Source organism: Salvelinus namaycush, chromosome 38 (genome assembly GCF_016432855.1).
Source record: "Salvelinus namaycush isolate Seneca chromosome 38, SaNama_1.0, whole genome shotgun sequence".
Classification (NCBI taxonomy): Eukaryota; Metazoa; Chordata; class Actinopteri; order Salmoniformes; family Salmonidae; genus Salvelinus; species Salvelinus namaycush.
In genome coordinates, this window is record NC_052344.1 from 15,016,136 (window position 1) to 15,041,697 (window position 25,562).

The 25,562-nt window shown below is 43.1% G+C and overlaps 1 protein-coding gene across 1 annotated transcript; it reads left to right on the forward strand.

Moving 5' to 3' along the window:
- The first annotated feature begins 5,525 nt into the window (after positions 1-5,525).
- On the forward strand, positions 5,526-16,267 carry LOC120031981 (ras association domain-containing protein 8-like). The gene is made up of 4 exons (XM_038977873.1): positions 5,526-5,628; positions 9,171-10,108; positions 15,702-15,831; positions 16,116-16,267. The coding sequence occupies exons 1-4, from the start codon at positions 5,526-5,528 to the stop codon at positions 16,229-16,231; spliced, it is 1,287 nt and encodes a 428-aa protein (XP_038833801.1). The 3' UTR covers positions 16,232-16,267.
- Positions 16,268-25,562: the final 9,295 nt, after the last annotated feature.

Consider the following 25,562-nt stretch of genomic DNA (forward strand, 5'->3'; position numbering starts at 1 on the left):
CAGCCGAATAACACTTTTTTGGTTCTAGATAGCACCTTTTTTTTCTAAGAGTGTAGGCGTGAAGTCAAATCCAAACACTTTTTTTTAGTGCGCCAGGACCATTTCATATTTGAGCTCACTCAGTTTAGCTCAACGCTGATTGGCTATTATTTTATACTTTTTTTCTATCAAGGGAGGCCAAATGCTCGCAGGCTTCCCTTGCATTCAACGCTATGGGCAGCAACAATGTCATACTATTTTTGACCAGACAGATTGCCTACACATACACAGGCAGAGGGGGTGCTGTTTCGCTTGCTCTGATCCTCTCTCTGGTGAGATACATTCAGCCTCTGGCGAATTGTAGGAAAGGTATAAAATAGAGACAAAATATACATTCTTTTATGTTTTTTTCTAGGTACATTTTTGGGGGAATCCTGACTTCCCTTGGCATCCATGAATACATGCCACTGTCCACAATACTAACTTAATTGACATTGAAAAGAAGGAAATATTCCAAAACATGCATCCTGTTTGGAAAAAAGGCAGTAAATGTATACTGCAATTAACTATATGTCCTGAATACAAAGAGTTATGCTTGGGGCAAATCCAATACAACACATTACTGAGTACCACTCTCTATATTTTCAAGCATAGTGGTGGCTGCATCATGTTATGGGTTGCTTGTAATCGTTAAGGACTGCAATTAACTATATGTCCTGAATACAAAGTGTTATGTTTGGGGCAAATCCAGTGGTCAGTCCTTGCATCATTAACTCTATGAATTTGAGAGTGGTTACATTTGTCCAGGCCCATCCCTCAGCTTTTTACCAAAACCGAGGCGGTGTGTCACTTTATTGTTTCAACTGCGAATTCTAGCTTTAAGAGGGCTCTGTTCGGCCCCTTACAAAAAATACTCACACCAAGACCCCACCAAGCCAGCCCAGGCATCATTAACATTAACATGGCTTCTGGTTTTATTGTCTGTTGCTGTGGCTGTGTTTTTGTCTATGATTCTGCAAATGTGTCTGTGATGTAGGCCAGAGTCTGTGTGTGTGTGTGTGTGTGTGTGTGTGTGTGTGTGTGTGTGTGTGTGTGTGTGTGTGTGTGTGTGTGTGTGTGTGTGTGTGTGTGTGTGTGTGTGTGTGTGTGTGTGTGTGTGTGTGTGATGAGTATGTAACTGTGACGGTCATCAATTGCTGACGTGGAGTAAAAATGCTGAATGATGTCATTGTGTTCAATGTCATCTGCTGCAACACTTTTCCTCTCATGTATTGTTTAAAAAATATATATATTACCCAGACAAAACCTGCACTGAGGAACTCTCTTACCTCTAACTTTGATAGAGTTTATGCTTATCCACAGTCAAGTCCACTCCACTCTGACCATATTGTAGAAAAAACGTGAAGTGACAAAAAAACATGGATTATTTCCTAATTGCCAGTGAATGTTTGTTCTTTCCCAGGGCTGAGCCAACCAATCCGGTCAGTGTTGTTGGGTCCTTACAAATCTAGGGGCCAGTTGCCATGGCAAGATATTGTTTTCATCCAGTCATGCCAGCACTGCCCATGTGGGCGGTCCACTCGTCAGCATGCTTCTTTGTTTGTGTACCACTTGTTAGAACAACCCCCCTCCTCTGTGAACACATCCTTGGATCCTTTAAAGTTCTCTCCGTAGTGCATTGGTCTATCACTCAGGTTCATCTTTGGTTTTACCAGTGGAAAATCTGGAATAATATTTGTATTTTATCAACTGTACTTTTAATGGATTAGTATAGTATTTGGATTTCCTATTTACTAAAGAAATAACTCAACTTAATAACAGGCAACATCATGATATCAAAGAGCAATTTATTATGTGGCTCAACCACAGCAACTTTTATTCTCACATTTTCTCTCCTGCGAAGCTTTGCAAAACTGCCAACCTTTCACTCTTCTGTGATCTTACTGTGCAGTAGAGTCCTTCCCCTCCCCCTGTCTTTGAGGCATGGAGAGAATGCAGGTTGAATAGAGGGCCAGGCTAAAGGGAACCCTAAGTTTAGCTCCAGGTTTTCAGTGGAGGCCAGACGGCCACCCTTCCTGGGTAAACTGTAGATACTGTAGCCCCTCAGCTGTCAGGGAAAGCAGGCTTCAGCCATGTGCTCGGACCCTGAGCAGGGAACCACCAAAGACCAAGGAGACCTGCCATCTTTAGGTCATCGTGCTTCACAATCTCTTGCCTAAACTGGCACCATGATTTAGTTCTAGTCAAGGTAGGTCTGTACTGAAGAAAAGTCCAGATTTCCCACTCCTGACTGAAAGGGAATTTGGTACCACCAGAATTGAGGTATTAAGGAAAACGCACTATCAAATGTTTTATGCATGTAGCTATACTAATTTGTCTGTGAAGCATTCAAAAACTGCAAGTAGGCTAAATGATGCTCAAGGGCTCAAGTTTCTCCTGCCAATTCTGAGGCTGTGCTTGCATCTGGTTGCCTAATTCCTAAGTGATAATCTTACGATGGAGGGGCGAATGACTTCAGCACAAATATTCTCATAGATGTGTCCATACCATGTCCTGTTGGTAATTAGGAACACACAATATTGTGTGTATGTGGTCTTTGTTAGTTCAACTAGGGTCAAAACTATGATTGAGTGTCAATTGGCATTAAGACAGTAACAGTAGTACTGTATTTGATTAGCAATGTTGTGTCATCCATTACAGCGTATTTTCCACATTGATGATAATTGATTATGTATTTCATTGTTTAATAACATCTATTAAGGCATTAGGCATCCAAATTTACATCAATATTTTGATGAAAGACAGGTGTTTTCTACAAAGCCAATTTGAAGAGTTTTCTGAGTCGGATGACATTTATACATGATCCACCAAAGAACCATGACTGTTGATATTCACCCCAAACAAATACTTTGGCATTGAAGAAATAACTTTGATCTAAGTGCTAATTCATACATTTTGTAGTCCATGTGTATGGGTGCTGATGTCAGATGTGAGTGTGAGCCTTACATGATGAAGTAACAGGCAAAATTACCAAAGGGGACCAAAATTTGCACCCAGGGGGGGCCCCAGGACCGAGTTTGAAAAACCCTGCTCTCGTGTCTTATTACTTTGTCATATTCCTCTCCTATTACTGCTACAGTCAATATTGTCAGCCAGCCAATCCCATAGAATCAGAGCATATAAAAAAAATATATATATACAGCACCAGTCAAAAGTTTGGACACCTACTCATTCAAGGGTTTTTCTTTATTGTACTATTTTCTACATTGTAGAATAGTAGTGAAGACATCAAAACTGTGAAATAACAGACTACAGACTGTCAGCTTTAATTCGAGAGCATTTGAATCCATATCGGGTGAACCGTTTAGAAATGACAGCACTTTTTGTATGTAGTCCCATTTTAGGGGAGCAAAAGGATTGTGACAAATTCACTTATGTGTATTAAAGTAGTAGAAGTTAAGTATTTGTTCCCATATTCATAGCACACAATGACTCCATCAAACTTGTGACTCTACACATTTGTTGGATACATTTGCTCTTTGTTTAGCATTTAAAAATGTCCCCCAACATTTTTTGGGAGGATGACCCGGACCCCCCCCCCCCCCCCCCCCGCCAATATGTACACCACAATTTCGCCCTTGTGAAGTAATGACATCCTTCATCCTTAGTAGTCAAGCTTATTTTTCCATCAAGGCTCTCAGTCGAAGAAGGGTGGTTTCAGTTAAACTTAACACGTAACAGATGTTGAATAGAGGATGGAGAGAGAATCTCACAGGGAGCTCCTCAGTCTGACACCCAGCCCCTGCCTTCAGAGGTCCTGTGGTCAAGATTCTATACCCCAATCCATATTTCTCAGTATTCCACAAAGGGTATTTTTATGATTTTATCAAATGCTTGAGGAATGGAATTTATTAGATTGGAAAACCACCAATCCTCTACATTGTATCATATAATCCCATATCTTTACCCCTCTGCTACCCAAAATATAATTTCCATGTGAACGCTTAACACCTGGTAGCCTGCACCTCACTCTCCTACCCCTGGGCTGTGTGCAGCATGGGAATAGCCCTATTAACAGCTAGTTACCAGGCGGCTCTGGCCTGGGGATTCTGCAGTAACTGTCTACAGTTACAAATCACTCTGCCAGTTCCCAGTGCAACACAACACGACTAGCTCAGTCAGGGAAGGCCTCAGTAACCAGAGGCGTCTCGGAGGGATACCCGTGGCAGGATGGTGTCAAACCAGAGGGAACGTGACAGGGAATTGTTGTGTGGCTGGCAGCAGGTGTGATGAAGATGCTTAAAGAGGCAAGGGAGCTGTTGCCGTCTCACGTGTCATTAGGGAGTTAAGGATCAGAAAGTAGATAATGGGACGAAACGGGAAAACGGATGGCCGTTCCGAGAGAGGGATAAAAAATGACGCTTAAACTCCGGGCATCTGTGTTTCCCTGGCCCGGGAGGCTGGCGGTTCAGATCTGCACTGTTGCGTCTGCCTGATGCCTTGCCAGGTCTGTAATGAGTGCCTTTCAGCTAAGGTGATTGTGTCAGCAGTTTAAAGGGTTCCTCATGCAAGCGACCAGAGAAAGCTTTCCCGTAGGCATTACCAAATAGAACCGCCATCGTCAGATAGGGCCTTCGAGACAGACCGACAGACACTGCATTAAACCCATTATTCCAATGATTAAATGTGAAACCAGAAACTGCAACTGAACTTCTGCTGAAGTTTCTCCTTCGTCCTTGGTAGTAGCTACAGAGGGACTCCTAAACTAGCTTTAAAGTGCATGTAGTGCAGCAACAGATTCCCAATTGTTGAGAGTGTGCGGTTTTGATTTATAAGCTTTTTTTCTATCCATGTAACCCCCATCGGTTTGGAAATTCAATGCTCTGATTCTATGGGATTGGCTGGCTGCCAATATTGACTGTAGCAGTAATGGGAGAGGACATGACAAATAATACACTAGAGCAGGGTTTCTCAAACTTGGTCCTGGGGCCCAACCCTGGGTGCACGTTTTGGTTTTTGCCCCAGCACTACACAGCTGATTCAATAACAACTCATCATCAAGCTTTGATTATTTGAAGCAGCTGTGAAGTGCAAGTGTAAAAATTAAAACGTGCACCCAGGTGGAGGGGGCCCCAGGACCAAGTTTGGGAAACCCTGCACCAGAGTAGGTGTGTTATTGTGATTATTGGCACAGCTGCAATGTGGTCAAAGATACGAAGCGATGTTGAGTGGTTTAATTCACATCAATGAACTGGCATCTTCTTTGCTGTCTCATCTCAGTTGTAGTCACCAAGAAAGTTGCAATTTCCCAGAACCTCTGATTTGTACATTTTTAAGCTTACTGAGCAAGATGGATAATTTAGCATTGTTTGTGAGTGTCTGTATTTCAGTTTTTGTGTGTGTGTGCATTTTGGAATACAGTGAACTCACAGAGCTATATAGTAAACCCAGCATTTGACAGACTCTGTTCTATAGAATGCTGGAGAGATCCTGTGTAGCGCCCCCTTGTGTGGATGAGGAATGACGACGCCCCTTCGATGAGAGCCATGGAGCTGAAAGTGTGGGTGGATGGAGTGCAGCGAATCGTATGTGGCGTCACAGAGCTCACCACATGCCAGGAGGTGGTCATCGCCCTAGCCCAGGCCATTGGTGAGTCAATCCATCCTGCAATATTGTCCAAAACTCAACAAAAAATATATAATTAAAGAGAGATCAAGGGATAAATTGAAAATAAGATTCAACTAAAGTGAACTACTGTACCCCTTTAAGCCTTACCACACTTCGTGTGAGAATGGATCCTTTTGCAGGACACACATCCACAGTGCATGCAGCATATTTGACAGTCCGTTTCTGAGAGATGCTAAAGATGGTGGAGTGCACCAAGATGAGAGTTGACTGGGAGTGAACGGAGATTGTGAGAATCAAGATGCGAGATGACTGGGAGTTGATCACGAGATTGTGAGAATCAAGATGAACTGTTTTGGGATGATTCGTAGATGTCATTGAGATGCTCGCTGAGGAGAAGAGAGAACTACATGATGACTGTAATGATTCTCATAATGATACCGCATTTATGTATGAGAATCTATTACCCCAGCCCACATGTAGAGGCAACAAAATACGTTTGAAAGAAGCTGTCTGTTCCCACCACTTCTAGGGAGAAATAGCTGTAGAACCAGCATGGAGCCACTTTTAAAGGTTCACCTCTTTTGCATTATGGAGATGTATTGAACAGTCTGTGAGTATGGCTCAGCCCGACAATACCCTGCTTTCAGTTCATACTGTTTTCATTTCATACTGTTTTCATTTCATACTGCTGTCAGTTCATACTGCCGTCATTTAATTTCAAGAGCTGCAAAATCTGGACCCCTACAAATCAGCTGGGCTAGACAATCTGGACCCTCTCTTTCTAAAATTATCCGCCGCAATTATGGCAACCCCTATTACTAGCCTGTTCAACCTCTCTTTCGTATCATCTGAGATCCCTAAAGATTGGAAAGCTGCCGCGGTCACCCACCTCATCAAAGGGGGAGAGACTCTAGACCCAAACTGCTATAGACCTATATCTATCCTACCCTGCCTTTCTAAGGTCTTCGAAAGCCAAGTTAACAAACAGATCACCGACCATTTTGAATCCCACCGTACCTTCTCCGCTATGCAATCTGGTTTCCGAGCTGGTCATGGGTGCACCTCAGCCACGCTCAAGGTCCTAAACGATATCATAACCGCCATCGATAAAAGACAATATTGTGCAGCTGTCTTCATCGACCTGGCCAAGGCTTTCGACTCTGTCAATCACTGCATTCAGCAGACTCAACAGCCTTGGTTTCTCAAATGACTGCCTCGCCTGGTTCACCAACTACTTCTCAGATAGAGTTCAGTGTGTCAAATCCGAGGGCCTGTTGTCCGGACCTCTGGCAGTCTCTATGGGGGTGCCACAGGGTTCAATTCTCGGGTCGACTCTTTTCTCTGTATACATCAATGATGTCGCTCTTGCTGCTGGTGATTCTCTGATCCACCTCTACGCAGACAACACCATTCTGTATACATCTGGCCCCTCTTTGGACACTGTGTTAAACCTCCAGACGAGCTTCAATGCCATACAACACTCCTTCCGTGGCCTCCAACTGTTCTTAAATGCAAGTAAAACTAAATGCATGCTCTTCAACCGATCACTGCCTGCATTTGCCCGCCTGTCTAGCATCACTACTCTAGATGGTTCTGACTTAGAATAAGTGGACAACTACAGATACCTAGATGTCTGGTTAGACTGTAAACTCTCCTTCCAGACTTGCATTAAGCATCTCCAATCCAAAATTAAATCTATAATCGGCTTCCTATTTCGCAACAAAGCATCCTTCACTCATGCTGCCAAACATACCCTCGTAAAACTGACTATCCTACCGATCCTTGACTTCGGCGATGTCATTTACAAAATAGCCTCCAACACTCTACTCAGCAAACTGGATGTAGTCTATCACAGTGCCATCCGTTTTGTCACCAAAGCCCCATATACTACCCACCACTGCGACCTGGATGCTCTCGTTGGCTGGCCCTCGCTTCATATTCGTTGCCAAACCCGCTGGCTCCAGGTCATCTATAAGTCCTTGCTAGGTAAAGCCCCGCCTTATCTCAGCTCACTGGTCACCATAGCAGCACCCACCCATAGCACGCGCTCCAGCAGGTATATTTCACTGGTCATCCCCAAGGCCAACTCCTACTTTGGCCGCCTTTCCTTCCAGTTCTCTGCTGCCAATAATTGGAACGAATTGCAAAAATCACTGAAGCTGGAGTCTATATCTCCCTCACTAACTTTAAGCATCAGCTGTCAGAGCAGCTTACCGATCATTGGATCTGTACACAGCCCATCTATAACTAGCCCACCCAACTACCTCATCCCCATATTGTGATTTTTTTTTTCTCCTTTGGACCACAGTATCTCTACTTGAACATTCATCTTCTGCACATTTATCACTCCAGTGTTTCATTGCCTAATTGTAATTATTTCACCACTATGGCCTAATTATTGCCTTACCTCCCTAATCTTACTACATTTGCACATACTGTATATAGATTTTTTTATATTGTGTTATTGTTTGTACGTTTGTTTATTCCATGTGTAACTCTGTTTGTGTCGCATTGCTTTGCTTTGTCTTGGCCAGGTCGCAGTTGTAAATGAGAACTTGTTCTCAACTGGCCTACCTGTTTAAATAAAGGTGAAATATATATATTTTTAAATACTGCTGTCATTTCATACTGTTTTCAGTTCATACTGGCACAGTTTTGCACTTGCACTTTGCACTGCTTAGAACCAAAATTCTGTGGAGATGTCATGGTTTATATAGGTCATTTGCTTTTAGAGAAAATAATTGGAGGTCCTAGAGGTAGCATATAAGGGTTAAATGAATCCATTGGATTTGTACATGCTATTCCATTGTGATCCATGCACAGATACATGATTGTAGGACTAACAGCTAAATGCTGTGTCTTTTCATCAACAGTACAGGAGTTATGGTCCAAGGCCTCTTTTGTATGTGTTCAGGCTTTTGTCTGGTCCAGGGTACTTTGATGTGAAAGGCCTTCAGCCAGATTCAGCTGTAGTGACAACTGTGTTCCTTTCATAGGGGTTCTGCTGTTGAGAGGGGAAAGACTGTGGCTTGTGCTCTTATCTGCCGCAGAACACACACACACACACAGATTTGGGTCTGGAGGAATTTTATTGAACCTTACTCCAACCCTAGTATGAATGGGAACTGAACAACTGCTCCTATATTTGAATAGAGAAATCCCTGTTCTTCCTAGAAAAAACAACCCATTACTCTGAAAACTCTGCACAGTGCACACCCACTAAACTGTGTCTCAAAGCAAGTGGGGTAATTGTGAATGGTTCTTCCATAGAGTTTCCCTGTTCTTAGCAGAGTTAAAGAGTTCAGATTAGGGTTGGTGCTGTGTTTCTGAATGCAGGAGGGGATAACAATGACACAGTCAATGGTAGATGATCTCTAATCTGCTGTTACTGCAGAGTGTAGTCTAGCTACTGGTCTGTATGTAACTGGTCACCGGCTGGTATGTGGCAAGAAATAGCAAACAACATTGCCGTGTGACTACTGTACATTGGTCATCTAAGCCCAGTTACTTAGTAAAGCTCCAATTAATGAATCTGATCAAATCATTATTTCACTCTTTTGCAGGGCGTACTGGCAGGTACACGTTGATCGAGAGATGGCGGGAGACGGAACGCCACTTGGCACCGCATGAGAACCCTGTGGTGTCCCTCAACATGTGGGGCCAGTATGCCAGCGACGTGCAGTTGGTTCTCCAGCGCACCGGCCCCTCCCTCAGTGAACGTCCCAACTCCGACGGCACATCCCGTGTGCCCGAGCGCGGCCTCTACCGCCAGAGCCTGCCTCCTTTGGCCAAGCTGCGCCCGTCGGCCAATGACCGCTCACTCAAGCGTCGGGAGCCCAAACGTAAGTCCCTCACCTTCACGGCTGGGGTCAAGGGCTTGAGGGATATTTTTGGGAAGGGCAGAGATGCCGAGGCCAAGCAGCAGCAGAGAGCACTGAACCAGGGCAGGGGGGTGGTGTCTGTGCCCCTCAGTCCAGCCCGGGAGCTGGTGCGCTTGGTCCAGCTGCAGAAGGACAAGCTCCAGCTACTGGAGAGCCGGTTGCAGGGCTGTGAGGCGGAGCTACATGGCTGGGAAAGCGGTGATGGTGGTGTGTGCGTCGAGGGTCAGGAGGGCGTCGGCGTGCTGGAGGAGGAGCTGGCGCGTCTGGAGCAGCAGCTGCGGAGGAACGAGGTGGAGATGTCCGAGGAGGAGTTCTGGCAGAACGAGCTGCAGATCGAGCAGGAGAGCGAGCGGCAGCTGAGGGAGCAGTTCCAGGAGCTGATTGGACGGGTGCGGGAGTGCGAAGCCCGGCTGGGGGAGTACCTAACCCGTATCCAGGGCATGGAGGCTGACCTAGAACAGGAGACTGAGCAGAGCAGGCAGGTGGACGAGGAGGAGGCCCGGGCCCAGCTGGGGAAGGTCAGGGCGGAGCTGGAGCAGCAGGTTCAACACAGAGTGCAGCTGGAGAGCAGCTGCAGGGCTGTGGACCGCTCACTGGGACAGTCCAGCAAGAAACTACAGGTGAGCTTTGGTAGAAGGAAAAATGTATAGGAAAACAGTGATTGTACATACACAAATTCTGCAAAATAGGGTTGAAAACAACATTTATCATTGATTGGAAGACACACAAACACCGTATGTAAAATGGATAATGGTGATTATACTGTGATGATACCTTTTGCAGAAAGAATTATAATGAAGTAAGACACGTAAGCCCATCTGGAACATATACAGTGCACCTACTCATTCAAGGATTTTTCTTTATTTTTACTATTTTCTACATTGTAGAATAATACTGAAGACATCAAAACTATGAAATAACACATATGGAATCATGTAGTAACCAAAAAAAGTGTTTAATAAATTTCTATTTGAGATTCTTCAAAGTAGCCACCCTTTGCCTTGATGACAGCTTTGCACACTCTTGGCATTCTCTCAACCAGCTTCACCTGGAATGCTTTTCCAACAGTCTTGAAGGAGTTCCCACATATGCTGAGCACTTGTTGGCTGCTTTTCCTTCACTCTGCGGTCCAACTCATCCCAAACCATCTCAATTGGGTTGAGGTTGGATGATCTGATGCAGCACCATCACTCTCCTTGGTCAAATAGCCCTTACACAGCCTGGAGGTGTGTTGGGTCATTGTTCTGTTGAAAAACAAATGATAGTCTCACTAAGTGCAAACCAGATGGGATGGCGTATCGCTGCAGAATGCTGTGGTAGCCATGCTGGTTAAGTGTGCCTTGAATTCTAAATAAATCACAGACAGTGTCACCAGCAAAGTACCCCCAGACCACATCACCTCCTCCATGCTTCACAGTGGGAACCACACATGCGGAGATCATCCATTCATCACCTACTCTGCATCTCACAAAAACACAGCGGTTGGAACCAAAAATCTCAAATTTGGACTCATCAGACCAAAGGACAGATGTCCATCGGTCTAATGTCCATTGCTCATGTTTCTTGGCCCAAGCAAGTCTCTTGTTCTTATTGGTGTCCTTTAGAGGTGGTTTCTTTGCAGCAATTCGACCATGAAGGCCTGATTCATGCAGTCACCTCTGAACAGTTGATGTTGAGATGTGTGTTACTTGAACTCTGTGAAGCATTTATTAGGGCTGTAATCTGAGGTGCAGTTAACTCTAATGAACGTATCCTCTGCAGCAGAGGTAAATCTGGATCTTCCTTTCCTGTGGTGGTCCTCATGAGAGCCAGTTTCATCATAGCGCTTGATGGTTTTGCGACTGCTCTTGAAGAAACTTTCAAAGTTCTTGAACTTTTCCGGATTGACTGACCTTCATGTCTTAATGCAACCGCTGTGTCAGATTTCAAAAAAACTTTACGGAAAAAGCAAACCATGCAATAATCTGAGTACAGCGCTCAGACAACAAAACCAGCCATACAGATATCCGCCATGTTGGAGTCAACAGAAGTCAGAAATAGCGTTATAAATATTCACTTACCTTTGATGATCTTCATCAGAATGCACTCCCAGGAATCCCAGTTCCACAATAAATGTTTGATTTGTTTGATAAATTACATAATTTATGTCCAAATACCTCCTTTTGTTTGCGCGTTTAGTCCAGTAATACAAATTCATGAGGCGCGAGCAGACAAAGTCTTACAGTCCGTAGAAACATGTCAAACGATGTATAGAATCAATCTTTAGGATGTTTTTATCATAAATCTTCAATAATGTTTCAACTGGAGAAATCCTTTGTCTTCAGAAATGCAATGGAACGCAAGCTAACTCTCACGTGAACGCGCGTAGTCAGCTCATGGCACTCTGCCAGACCCCTGACTCAAAGAGCCCTCATTCCCCCCTCCTTCACAGTAGAAGCATCAAACAAGGTTCTAAAGACTGTTGTCATCTAGTGGAAGCCTTAGGAAGTGCAATATGACCAATATCCCACTGTATATTTGATAAGCGATGAGTTGAAAAACTACAAACCTCAGATTTCCAACTTCCTGGTTGGATTTTTTCTCAGGTTTTTGCCTGCCATATGAGTTCTGTTATACTCACAGACATCATTCAAACAGTTTTAGAAACTTCAGAGTGTTTTCTATCCAAATACTAATAATATGCATATCTTAGCTTCTGGGACTGAGTAGCAGGCAGTTTACTCTGGGCACCTTATTCATCCAAGATACTCAATACTGCCCCCAGCCATAAGAAGTTAAGGAGAAGTATATCTCTAATTCTGTGTATAACACCTGTATCTTATATTAAAGTTTATGATGACTATTTCTGTAAATTGATGTGGCTCTCTGCAAAATCACCAGATGTTTTGGAAGCAAAACATTACTGAACGTAACGCGCCAATGTAAACTGAGATTTTTGGATATAAATATGCACTTTATCAAACAAAACATACATGTATTGTGTAACATGAAGTCCTATGAGTGTCATCTGATGAAGATCATCAAAGGTTAGTGATTCATTTTATATCTATTTCTGCTTTTTGTGACTCCTCTCTTTGGCTGGAAAAATGGCTGTGTTTTTCTATGACTAGGCACTGACCTAACATAATCGTTTGGTGTGCTTTTGTCGTAAAGCCTTTTTGAAATCTGACACGTTGGCTGGATTCACATCAAGTGTAGCTTTAATTTGGTGTGAAATACTTGTTTGTTTGAGGAATTTTAATTATGAGATTTCTGTTGTTTGAATTTGGCGCCCTGCACTTTCACTGGCTGTTGTCAAATCGATCCCGTTAACGGGATCTTAGCCGATCTCAGCCATAAGAGGTTTAAAGTAATGATGGACTGTCATTTGCTTATTTGAGCTGTTCTTGCCATAATATGGACTTGGTCTTTTACCAAATAGGGCTATCTTCTGTATACCACCCCTACCTTGTCACAACACAACTTACGCATTATTAATTCTAAAAATGTACTTTTAACAAGGGACACCTGTTAATTGAAATGCATTCTAGGTGACTACCTTATGAAGCTGGTTGGGAGAATTCCAAGAGTGTGCAAAGCTGTTATCAAGGTGAAGGGTGGATACTTTGAAGAATCTCAAATATAAATTTATTAAACACTTTTTTGGTTACTACATGATTCCATATGTGTTATTTCATAGTTCGATGTCTTCACTATTATTCTACAATGTAGAAAATAGTAAAAATAAAGAAATACCCTGGAATGAGTAGGTGTGTCCAAACTTTTGACTGGTACTGTGTGTGTGTGTATATATATATATATATGGCCGAACACAGGGAATTGGCCGAACTGGCCGAACACAGGGAATTTTTACATGGATTAAATGTCAGGAATTGTGAAAAACTGAGTATAAATATATTTGGCTAAGGTGTATGTAAACTTCTGACTTCAACTGTATATATATATACACAGTTGAAGTCAGAAGTTTACATACACCTTAGCCAAATATATTTATACTCAGTTTTTCACAATTCCTGACATTTAGTTAGGATCACCACTTTATTTTAAGAATGTGAAATGTCAGAATAATAGTAGAGAGAATGATTTATTTCAGCTGTTATTTCATTCATCACGTTCCCAGTGGGTCAGAAGTTTACATACACTCAATTAGTATTTGGTAGCATTGCCTTTAAATTGTTTAACTTGGATCAAATGTTTCAGGTAGCCTTCCACAAGCGTCCCACAATAAGTTTGGAGAATTTTGGACCATTCCTCCTGACAGAGCTGGTGTAACTGAGTCAGGTTTGTAGGCCTCCTTGCTCGCACACTCTTTTTCAGTTCTGCCCACAAATTTTCTATAGGATTGAGGTCAGGGCTTTGTGATGGCCACTCCAATACCTTGACTTTGTTGTCCTTAAGCCATTTTGCCACAACTTTGAAAGTATGCTTGGGGTCATTGTCCATTTAGAAGACCCATTTGCGACCAAGCTTTAACTTCCTGACTGATGTCTTGAGATGTTGCTTCAATATATCCACATAATTTTCCTGCCTCATGATGCCATCTATTTTGTGAAGTGCACCAGTCCCTCCTGCAGCAAGCACCCCCACAACATGATGCTGCCACCCCCGTGCTTCACGGTTGGGATGGTGTTCTTCGGCTTGCAAGCCTCCCCCTTTTTCCTCCAAACATAACGATGGTCATTATGGCCAAACAGTTCTATTTTTGTTTCATCAGACCAGAATACATTTCTCCAAAAAGTACGATCTTTGTCACCATGTGCAGTTGCAAACCGTAGTCTGTCTTTTTTATGGCGGTTTTGGAGCAGTGGCTTCTTCCTTGCTGAGCGGTCTTTCAGGTTATGTCGATATAGGACTTGTTTTACTGTGGATATAGATACTATGTACCTGTTTCCTCCAGCATCTTCACAAGGTATTTTGCTGTTCTGGGATTGATTTGCAGTTTTCGCACCAAAGTACATTTGTCTCTAGGAGACAGAACGCGTCTCCTTCCTGAGCGGTATGATGGCTGCGTGGTCCCATGGTGTTTATACTTACGTACTATTGTTTGTACAGATGAACATGGTACCTTCAGGTGTTTGGAAATTGCTCCCAAGGATGAACCAGACTTGTGGAGGTCTCCATTTTTTTTCTGAGGTCTTGGCTGATTTCTTTTGATTTTCCCATGATGTCAAGCAAAGAGGCACTGAGTTTGAAGGTAGGCCTTGAAATACATCCACAGGTACACCTCCAATTGACAAAAATTATGTCAATTAGCCTAACAGAAGCTTCTAAAGCCATTACATTTTCTGGAATTTTCCAAGCTGTTTAAAGGCACAGTCAACTTAGTGTATGTAAACTTCTGACCCACTGGAATTGCGATACAGTGAAATAATCTGTCTGTAATCAACTGTTGGAAAAATTACTTGTCATGCACAAAGTAGATGTCCTAACCAATTTGCCAAAACTATAGTTTGTTAACAAGACATTTGTGGAGTGGTTGAAAAACGAGTTATAATGACTCCAACCCAAGTGCATGTAAACTTCCGACTTCAACTGTATTATATTTTACATTTTTCTGGCGTTGAATGAATATTCGTTTAGATTCATGTCCTTGACAAAACCATGTTTACAATGAAACAGAACTGTTTATTAATTCAAGCATGGTTTCTCACTGCTTGGGAAAGATGTTTTTGAAGTTACTGTGTTTGATTGAAAAGGGCCCTGTGTTTTTAGTAGGAACATTTTGGACGCCTCTTATTAGTCCTCATGATGTAACGTTTACTTACAGGGTGGAGTACACCACATAGGCTGCGTTTAGACAGGCAGCCCAATACTGATCTTATTTTCACTAATTGGTCTTCAGATCAGCTCTGAAAAAGAGCTGATGTGAAAAGATCTGTTGTGATTGGTCAAAAGACCAATTAGTAGAAAACTGCTCCTTTTATTAGTGGGTTTAACAACCTGCAACATGTATGTAACCGTAAACTGTCTGATTTAAAGGTTCTTCTCAATGCAACAATTCCACCTGCAAGTAGCCTTAAATGTAAAGGAATAAAATTCCACAAGAGAAAAGTATAATATTTGAAACATCGTATGAATCTATAAAGTTGCTCGTTAGGTGCGAATGGCCAGGCGGGCACCCATCAGTGGACAAACCAAGTATACAGGGAAGTGGAACTGACAGTAGAAACTGCAGGGCAAGTAAATTACTAGTTGAGTGGTTGTTTGTTACAGGAGAAGGAGCAGGAGTTGGAGCAGTTGACCAGGGAGCTGAGACAGGTGAACCTTCAGCAGTTCATCCATCAGACGGGCACCAAGGTCACCGTTCTACCAGCCCAGCCCAATGACCAGAAGAATAAGACAGGTACACACAAGCATTACAAAGCATCCTTGTCAGATTGTTTTTGCCCAATCTTGGCTCAGACATTTCAAACATTATTGTATTATCCAACACTACCCCCTAGTGGAAGTTAGTACACCATCTCAGGTTTTTGTAAAGCTCTGTATTTGGCTAGTAATGTTACGTTTTGTCACGCCAGTCAAATCTACACACTAACTGCTCAACCTGAAAGTAAAGTATAATTTAAAATAAAAAATACTACTTTAATGTAGACTTTTTGATGACTACCTCCTCCCCCCTCTCTCCAGACCTCCAGTCAGGCTCGTTGAAACGGCTGGCCTCCTCCCGCCTCCTCCCCAGTGACCTCCGGGCTCTGCAGAGTCCAGTGTCTTCAGGCCTCAACCCTGAGGGCATCTATGTCTGACCCCTGACCGTTACCTTCTGCTGGCTACCATCAGTGACCCTCTGCTGGAGTTGAGTCAGCTTCTCCCCTGGAGGATCCATCTCTTATCATCTCCATTGGAGCTCCACCAGAGGAGGCTGGTGGGAGGAGCTATAGGAGGACGGGCTCAATGTAATGGCTGGAATGGAATGGTACCAAACACATGGAAACAACAATTACAATGAGCACTTGCGCCAGCAGCTCATCCCACTAGCCTCTGATCTCCACCCTGTCCTCCCACAATGCCATCCTTCCTTCTCTCTGCTGAGTTTTCTCTTCCATGAGAACACACAGAGACCCTCAACAGTTTTGTCAAGACTATAGGATTTAGAATGTTTGCCTCATTTTGGCTGTTCTGCCACTGGTAGATAGCTGGAGAGCTCGACCATGTCCTTGCATGACTGTTTGAAAAGCATAGCATCTTTTGAGGTACATAAGGCCCAATTTCAAACAGAACGTTTTAGCCTCACCTCTGTGCACTTCTCCATCTCCTCTCGAAGATTGAGTACCATGACTGAGTAGATGTGAGAAATATGGTATTAACACCACCTAGCACTCTGTTACCATCATATAGCAAGCTAATGTACTAGTAAAGTGCACAATCACAGTCATGTGATGACTTAACTAAAGAGTCAACTGCTGCACCTAGACAACCATGAGGAAATCCTGATGTTTGTAGGGGTTGAGACTGAAGAAAGTCCCTTTGAGATCAGGCGATATAGAGGAAATGAAAATATCTTCAGACAACCATGATTTACAAAGACTGAGGTCTCAAAAGTCTAATAGCCATTTGTTACAGAAACAGAATGGGTCAGAAAACCATATTTTACACAGATAGGCCACCTTGTGTGAGACCTGTGGTGTGTAGCAGAGCCATATCTGACTGCCTTATTAGATGTATTTTTCTGTTTTAAAGACTTTAAGAACAGTAAAGGCTGTTATAACAGATACTTATAGACATGGCAGCTATGCTCCAGAGATCCGATGCACCATTTATTGTCAACACAGCAGTCTAGTGACTAATTGTTGATCCGTTTTGTGAATTGTTTTTTTTGTGTGACCGATGTCAATAGCTGTAGAATCTGGTCTGCCACTGGGTGGCAGAATACATCTCACAAAACATTTAGCTAGGATCTTAATGTTGGTCATTTCATATTGATTATACATGCAAAAATGTTACATTATGCAATTTGTGGTTACTCACTTTCATTGTTGGAATCTTTTAGTATGCTGTAAGTTTACCGTTGCACTTTTACTTTGGAAGGGCCTGTACAATTTGTACTTACCACTTCGTTTTTATAGATGTCTTGTTTGTGTTGAGTGGTTTTCTTTTCTCATTTGTAACCTCTTGAAGAATTGTAGGTTTGTTTGTCTTACATGGCTAATCATTTTTATGAAGTTAAAAGATGTCTCACATGAACCAAAGTAAGTTAGACAATGTGATTGGTAGCGGTCAACCTAAGTTAGACAATGTGATTGGTAGCGGTCAACCTGAATGTACTTAATTTGTTAAAACAGAACATGCTCTGTAAATACCTTTACAGGGGCCACTGTATCTGCCTCCACTTTAAAAGTGATGCATTTGTAATGGTGAGCATTGTTATTGGACTGTATCTGTCAATAGATCGAACTCCACTCTGTGGCTCTTCAGCCTCGTGGAGAGAGGACTGTGTGAGATAAGAGGTTGTTGTGGACTAGTTGATACCAGGGAACCCCACCAACAGCAAAGCCGGTGGACGCACTTCAAGGTCAACAGACTGACCTAAAGCTCGTTCCATTCAGTATTATTGATGTCCTAGTTTGGATCATGAAGAAGGGTTGAGCTGTGTCGTCGAAATGTAACCGAACTGTAACCCACTAACACAAGAACAATGGCTCTTAACAACGTACACAGCGGAGACTAGCATGCCTTACTGAATTGTAAATAATCACTGCATAGTATTGGAATATTTTTACAATATTTAAAATAATGCATAATGCTGACAAAGACAATAGTTGTACGTAATATGAATTAACTTGTGTTTTATCCTGCTACTCTGTGGACAGCTTGGTGCATGCACTGATGGCTTGGTTTCATTGATGTTTTTGTATTGTTGAAATGACCAGAGGCTTACGATGATAGTGGAGTTATATGTATGGAAGTATAATGTTTATCACAGTGTATGTTACTGACTGCATGGCTCTGTCTTCTACGGTGGCATGTCTTGGTCCCAGACCAGTGCATTCACTCAAATGTCATAATAGGTCAGAGGACACTGAAATGTAAACCGTAAACAAATAGGGTTTTTAAACCCTAAAAAGTGCCCCATCTTTTGGTGGTTATTAAACACAACATACCACTAAATGCCCAAATGTTTCAGGAATGCCAATCTTACCTGTTTCTAACAAACTATTTCTGAACAATCTGCGATGGTGGGTATCATTGCTCGCTAGAATGACTCTGCACTGAAATCTCTTGGGGTAAAAATAAATCTAATCTACGCATCTATTAGGACAGTTCTTAAATGTTGCACCAACTGAGTATGGTGTTCTTAGAAGTCTTTTAAGGGCCCATCTTTGTAAACATGTCTGAAATCAACGGTTTTTCCAGACACAGATTAAGAGCTGGATTCAATCTGTAGCGCTCTAGCGCGATTGAAATGTTTATATAATTTCTGATTGAGCCGACATATGCCACGTTTACCATGAATGCGGTCTCCACGAATGCGGGAACATTGCCTTTACATTTCTATTGTGCAGCCAAAGACAGTAACGTAGGCATAAACTGCTTCTACGAAAGAAATCCCTGATCATACTTGTAGGCGATGTCATGGCGACATTGGCTAGCTATGCTCTGCAGAAACACGTCATCGGGTTTAACGGTCGTCTCGCACCGTACTGCGCATGTGCAGGTCTCAAATCAAAGGCACAAAAATGTAAACGTGTTAGTTTGTCACTTTCACGAGGTTGGAGTAATAACATGTTCAACTACTTAAGATATTGTCTCGAAGCTAGGTTGTGCCTTTAAATTGAGAACTAATTCCTAATTTCTCTCATTGACTTCTCAAACCCCAGCCTGGTTTGCTTGGTCTGTTTCACAAGCATTCCCGGAAGTCTCTGGGTTTAGAAACTGTTGACACCAAAACTCTGTGACGCAGCTCTTCAGCGATGCGGATTAAATCCAGCCTTAAACCTAGTTTTGGATTGAGAAGAACGTTCAATGGAGAATCTCCTGTGAACACAGTTTTTAGTCTAGGACTATGCTGACGGGAAACCAGCCCAAAGTGTAAATGATTGGGAGGAAACTTTGCCAACATGTCGGACGGAGCTGTCATGTATGAGAATGTCATGTTCTACTTTTCCCCACAAACATCTGAGAGAAATGACTTTGCCACGTCTATGACATCATTGTAATATGAAATGCTTAATACATTTAGACCAGTGTTGAAAGTTTGTCGTTGTTTTCTGTTGTAGTGGATTCCAACTCAAATGAAGAGACAATATTTGAACTTTGACTGCAAGAAATTGTTTTGTTGTCCTGCAGCACTAATATTATGGCACAGCCGACTCATTCAATGAATGATATTACCTAATGTAAAGAAATAAGGAACTGAGAGGATTAGAAGCTACAATTTTGTCTGTCCAAACATGATTTTGTATCTTGGAATAATCCTAATACACCACTTGGATTGGCAGATTTGTTGAGTCATATTGTGTATCTCAATAACCCAACAAACAAGATGGATTTGAACCCTGGACCTCAAACTCTGCACCACTGGTTTTGCAGATCTGGGAGAGAAATGTATAGACTGGCTGGATTCAATCCGTATTGTTGATAAAACAGTTACTGGAGACAGGAGATCAAGTTGAGACATAGGACGAGGTGTATAATTGTATAATAAGGCAGTTTATTCAAGTGTAAAGATATCTGGCAAATCGTGCAGCACGGCCCCGTTCTGTCTGATTCATATGGAATCGTCGGAGAAGAGAGCGCTAAACATATTGTACAGATTATATATGCATTGAATGATGTAGGTTGATCTGGTAGTCTGGCCTTCTGATTGGTCGATCTGGGTCGTGGGTAGTCCTGTTCGGGCCTGGTGTCGACGTTCCATTGGCTCTTAACATAGTTCTTTGTCCTGAGTCCCAACCTTGAATATAGTGTGTGTGGGGTTGTTTTAGCAGGGGCCTGTTCATGGGGGAGGGGAGTTGTGTGTGTCTGTGGTTGGTGTCTAATGAGACCAGCATGTGTTCAAGGGAAAGAGGGGGTGTGTGCATTTTGTATAAAAGATAGCTTATGTTGAGAAGTTGTTATAACAAGTTTCCAGTATCTATTACAATTTCTTACAAATCCCCCTCTTCACGTCTTATAGACGTGAATAAACTAGTTAAAATTTGTCAGAAGACAAATTTTTGATTCCCCCTCTTCACGTCTCACAAGAGACGTGACATAAACTAGTTAAAATTTGTCAGAAGACAAATTTTTGATTCCCCCTCTTCACGTCTCACAAGAGACGTGACATAAAAGTAAAAAGGACAAAGCTATGGGATAAAATTTGTCAGAAGACAAATTTTTAATTCCCCCTCTTCACGTCTCACAAGAGACGTGACATAAAAGTAAAAAAGACAAAGCTATGGGATAAAATTTGTCAGAAGACAAAAAAAATTTATTCCCCCTCTTCACGTCTCACAAGAGACGTGACATAAAAGTTTCTTAGTCCTCAAATAGATAGACAGGTCCAGCTTCCCCATCATCAAGCAATGGGAACATTTGGGCCCTTTCCTGATTAGGGTCTATGGCGGCAGTGATAACACGGCTAGCAAGCGTGCGCGCACATGGAATGCAACAGCATCCACAAAGTACAAGAATGCCCGCAAAAACGGAAATAGATACTAGGATAGAGGAAACCAGCGTCTTATATTTACCAAAAGCATCCATCCATGAGTCCCACATAGAAGTGTCCACTCCAGAATGCTGTTTCATCTTACCATTAAGGGTACGAAGTCCCTCCAATGCTACAGTCAGACTCCCATCCGTAGCTGTGTTATTGGGAATGAAAGTACAACACTGCTCACCAAACATTGCACAGACCCCCCCACGTTCAGCCAATAACATATCAACCGCGATTCTATTTTGAAATGCCATCAGGGATGTGGCAGCCAATTGTCCATGTACCGCCTCGAAGCCTTGTTGAGTCCAATTGCCCAGTTTCTGGACATTAAAATGAATGTAATTAATTCGGTCCACATTTTTATTAACTGTGCACCATCAACAGACAGAAGATTCAAACCCAGCTGCCACTTGGTCCACCAGTTTATATTCATCTGGCACCCCCTAGGGACACCAATAGCATCAATGTAAGTTGGGTCGTAAATGAGCAAGGACCAAAAAGGAGACCACTCCAATATCTACACCTGGAGTGGCCAATCACACATTAGTAACCAAAAAACGAGAATATGTTAAACCCTTAGGTCCATCCCTCTATACAACCTGTACCAGGTGGGCTCGTCGCCACCCGGGAACTTCAAACCTTCACAACAGGGAGGACAAACATCACTTTTTATTCATTCGACAACATCAACTACAGCAAACCAAGGGTCCTCCTCTGTCAAGCCCACTCTCCTGCGGAAGCTTGTTTTCGTATCAGCCTCTCCAACTGGATCATCAAGCAACGGCATCATACCAGAGGCCCTTTCCACATCTGTAACAGACTTCTTCAAACAAGGTATGATACAGGCAACACAGCACCTGAGCATGCGAAAAACAACAACTAGGGTCTCATCACTGCAGTGTACTTACCAAACCAACCACCCAGCCAAGGGACCAGTCCACTCTCCTCCACACCTGCAAGACCCTTCATCTCCACTGATAACCTTGCCAACCTACTCAGAGCTTTTGAAATGCTCCCATCCGGACTAGTATTGTTAGGGACAAACGTGCATCACTGTTCTCCAAACATTTTACATACACCTCCCTGGTTGGCCAGAATCATGTCCAGTGTTAGTCTATTGTGTCTACTAGTTTGAGAGGTAGCATCCAATTGTTCAGCCATCCCTGTACGTGCTGTGTGGGTGTATTTAACAAATCATTATTAATTATAGTAGATATAATTGATCCAGACATTTTGTTTTAGCATCAACAATAGCTGGGCCAATGATGGGCATCAGATGCCACAGGCCATCTTTCCTGTTTAATGTCTGGAATTCGTGGGGGACCCCTATTGGGACCCCCAACAGGTTGGTGTGAATGTTATCTGTACCCTCGGACCAAGGAGCGTCACGTTTCTGCCGTCTCCTGGGTTGGTCCCAAGCCTCTGTGTCATGTGCTGCTCCCAGAAGTTGGTTAGCTGTAACCTCAATAATAGGCAATGGTGTTTATCAGACTGGCCAAAGCACATGTGCCCTGACAATCTCCTTTCACAATGGGGTCAACCGCCTGGCAGGTCCACACATCCACCATACATCAGCAACACCTCTAGTTAATAGTGACATTAGTGATGCAGGCAGTAGTAGGGAGCCTCCCATAGTCTATACCTCTACCTGTACCAGTGATACAGCTGTAATATCCCCCATATGCCTTAACTCCCCACGTTGCCTTCTGGGGAGGGACTTCTGGGAACACAAGACTCAGAGTCTTACACAGGGTTGAATTTGGCTTAAGCTTTCCAATATGCACATCCAACCTTCCCCATTACTTAGGACAAATGGGTGAGCAGCCAGAATAGGTCTGGCATGTCCACATACGACACAGTCCTTTCTATTAAGTGTTTTATAGGCCAACCACATATTCTCCCTTTCCTCATAACCAGTTTCAGTCCCCAATTGGTCACTATCTGAGATGTCTTTTACATTTATTACCTGTACCAGATTGGAGAGCTTAGGTGATGGCGTGGGACTTGGTCTTGAAGTGGTGGAGGAGGCCGGCTGAACCCTGGTCCGTTGGAACTGGTGGTGGCTCTGGCAGTACTGTGATGGTAACATCCCCATCGTATTCTAAACAGACAGCTCAGGACTACAAGCAGTCCTGTAAAGCCCCATCCTCTCCCAGAGAACACATCACCAGCCAGAGATCAAGCAACACTTTCACTTCTATGAACGTACACAGTGATGTAAGGTCGGGGTCAGGGAATTTTCATTAAGGAGTTGACCCCCGAACTCTATTAGCAACGGTTCTTCTCCTTAACTCTGTGATCATTCGGCAGTGTCAGTGTGTCTCACCCTCCAAGTGCGATATGCCCCCAGGTCGGGTGAATCACCTTCTCCTTTAATTCACCTGTAATGCATAAAATCTTGGACATACAGGTTTGGTTGACAAACAGTTTCTCATTTGTTCTATCTGATTATATATTTAACTTCTATGCCTATTTTTTAGCTAGAAATTTTAGTTTTAAATTAGTTTATTATCCAATAAGCCCCATCCTATCCTAAACCACAATGTACCCCTCCCCCATTTGATACCTGGCTCTGGCCAGGTATCAACCTTACCTACTCTAAATAATGACTTAGGTAAGTTTATGGTCAAGAGTTATAAACTCTATTCTAATCATTTTAACTCAAAACTAGCATCCCAATGACCACAAATTCATTATTCTCACTACATCCCCCCGTGAGTGATCAAGTCACAGGAAAATGCAATGAAAAACAGGTCAAAAGGTTACACCTACATTCGTGTTCCATACCATATCTAGACATACCAAAAGAACCCTTTATCTTAACAAAGTCCCTTGATAATGGAGCACCACTGGCGTCCATCCATGGAGCCAACACATAAGGTTGGCAACCCTCCCTCAGACCTGGTGGGATAACCAGCCTCAGACCATTTTGTAGTTTAGTCAATGTAAGTTCCTTTCGCCATAATAAGACGTCCCGTCCTTTAGCATAACTCGACCAATCGGGACCCGTCTCAGCGACAAGGTTTTTCCAGGACCATTTATCTAAACCCCCCAATGTCATAAACCAATGAAATCCGGTCTGCCATAATGTCTTGTCTTCAGCACTGTCCCTAGAACTTTCCAGCATTCCCCAGGGTACCGTGACAGTGGTGGTGGCGTTTATGGGGACACATAGGGTGGTACTTCTAACTCGGTCTGTAGTACAGGTATGGTTACTAGTTACAGTATGTCGTTTGTATATTTTGTGGTTGTAGATGTGTGAAGTGGTGTTGGATGTGACATTAGTTTGGCTGGTGCGTGGGACAGGTGGATGTGCCAGGTGCTGTATTAGCCATGTGAAAGTTCCTAGGAAACTCCAGTGATTATAATGAAAATAACAAACAAGGGACCAGATATCCCCAATCTCGCCCAGGGCGAGAGATAACCCGTCCCCCGGCGAGATTCCTTAGTTCGTGTGACTGGGAGTCGTTCCCACATTCTCACTACCTGAGGTTTCTGTGATTAGAATCGAATTCAGGTCGTTCAAATCGGCCCTGACCTCAGTCAAAGTTCTAGAAGGAGTTGGTGCTGGAGTGCAATGTGTAAGGTGGTGCCAAGGTGCGCCTGATTTACCTTTGACCTGGACTGAGTGTGAAGTAACCTCCTTCACTTCGTACGGTCCAGTCCACCTGGGTTCTAGCCACTTTCTCTTGTGGACTTTCACCCTCACCCAGTCACCAATTTTTACCTTCAGTGATGCCGGATCTCCCGTCAGCTCTCCCTCTTGGACCTTGTGAATCTGTTTGGAGAGAGCTGCAGAAAGTTCCGTCAATTTTCTCCCATAGTACATTACAATTTGTTGTACATCAAGGGCGGGCATATGACCTCCCTCCCTTGGTGGACCAGACCTGTTCGAGCCTGCACATACCTTAGCTATCTTAGCCTTAAGGGTCTGTTTTGAGTGTTCCACGAGGCCCTGAGATTGGGGCTTGTACACTGACCCAAATTTGTGTACAATGCCAAATCTTTCCTCCACCTGTCTCAGGTGTTTGTTACTGAATTGGGATCCGTTGTAGGATCGGATTTGCCTGGGGACTCCATACCTTGGTATGAGTTTGGTTTGCAGCCACTTAATGACCGATTTTGCATCCTCCCTTGCTGTTGGTATTGCCTCAACCCATTTAGAGAACCTGTCTACCATAACTAACAGGTACCTTTTTCCATTTGTCACATTGTCTGGCCCCATATCTGTGTAATCTATGCTGATGTCCTGAAAACAAGCGTTAGGGACTGGGTATGAACCCATGGGTGTTTTGATATGGTTTCCTCTGCTCTCTCCCTATGTTTTGTACTTTCCTTTTTGAATAAGTGGTTCTTATTCCTTTCAACTTCACTTTCTATCCCTTCCTTCACTGCTTCCTCTAATTCTTTCTCCATAGTGAGGAGTTGCCCTTTTGATGGGG

Bases quoted from the DNA above. Each gene is read 5' to 3' on its own strand.
- LOC120031981 (XM_038977873.1), top strand. From the start codon at position 5,526: ATGGAGCTGAAAGTGTGGGTGGATGGAGTGCAGCGAATCGTATGTGGC. The intron at 10,109-15,701 runs GTGAGCTTTGGT...TGTTTGTTACAG, and splicing joins AGTCCAGCAAGAAACTACAG to GAGAAGGAGCAGGAGTTGGA. The intron at 15,832-16,115 runs GTACACACAAGC...CCCTCTCTCCAG, and splicing joins TGACCAGAAGAATAAGACAG to ACCTCCAGTCAGGCTCGTTG.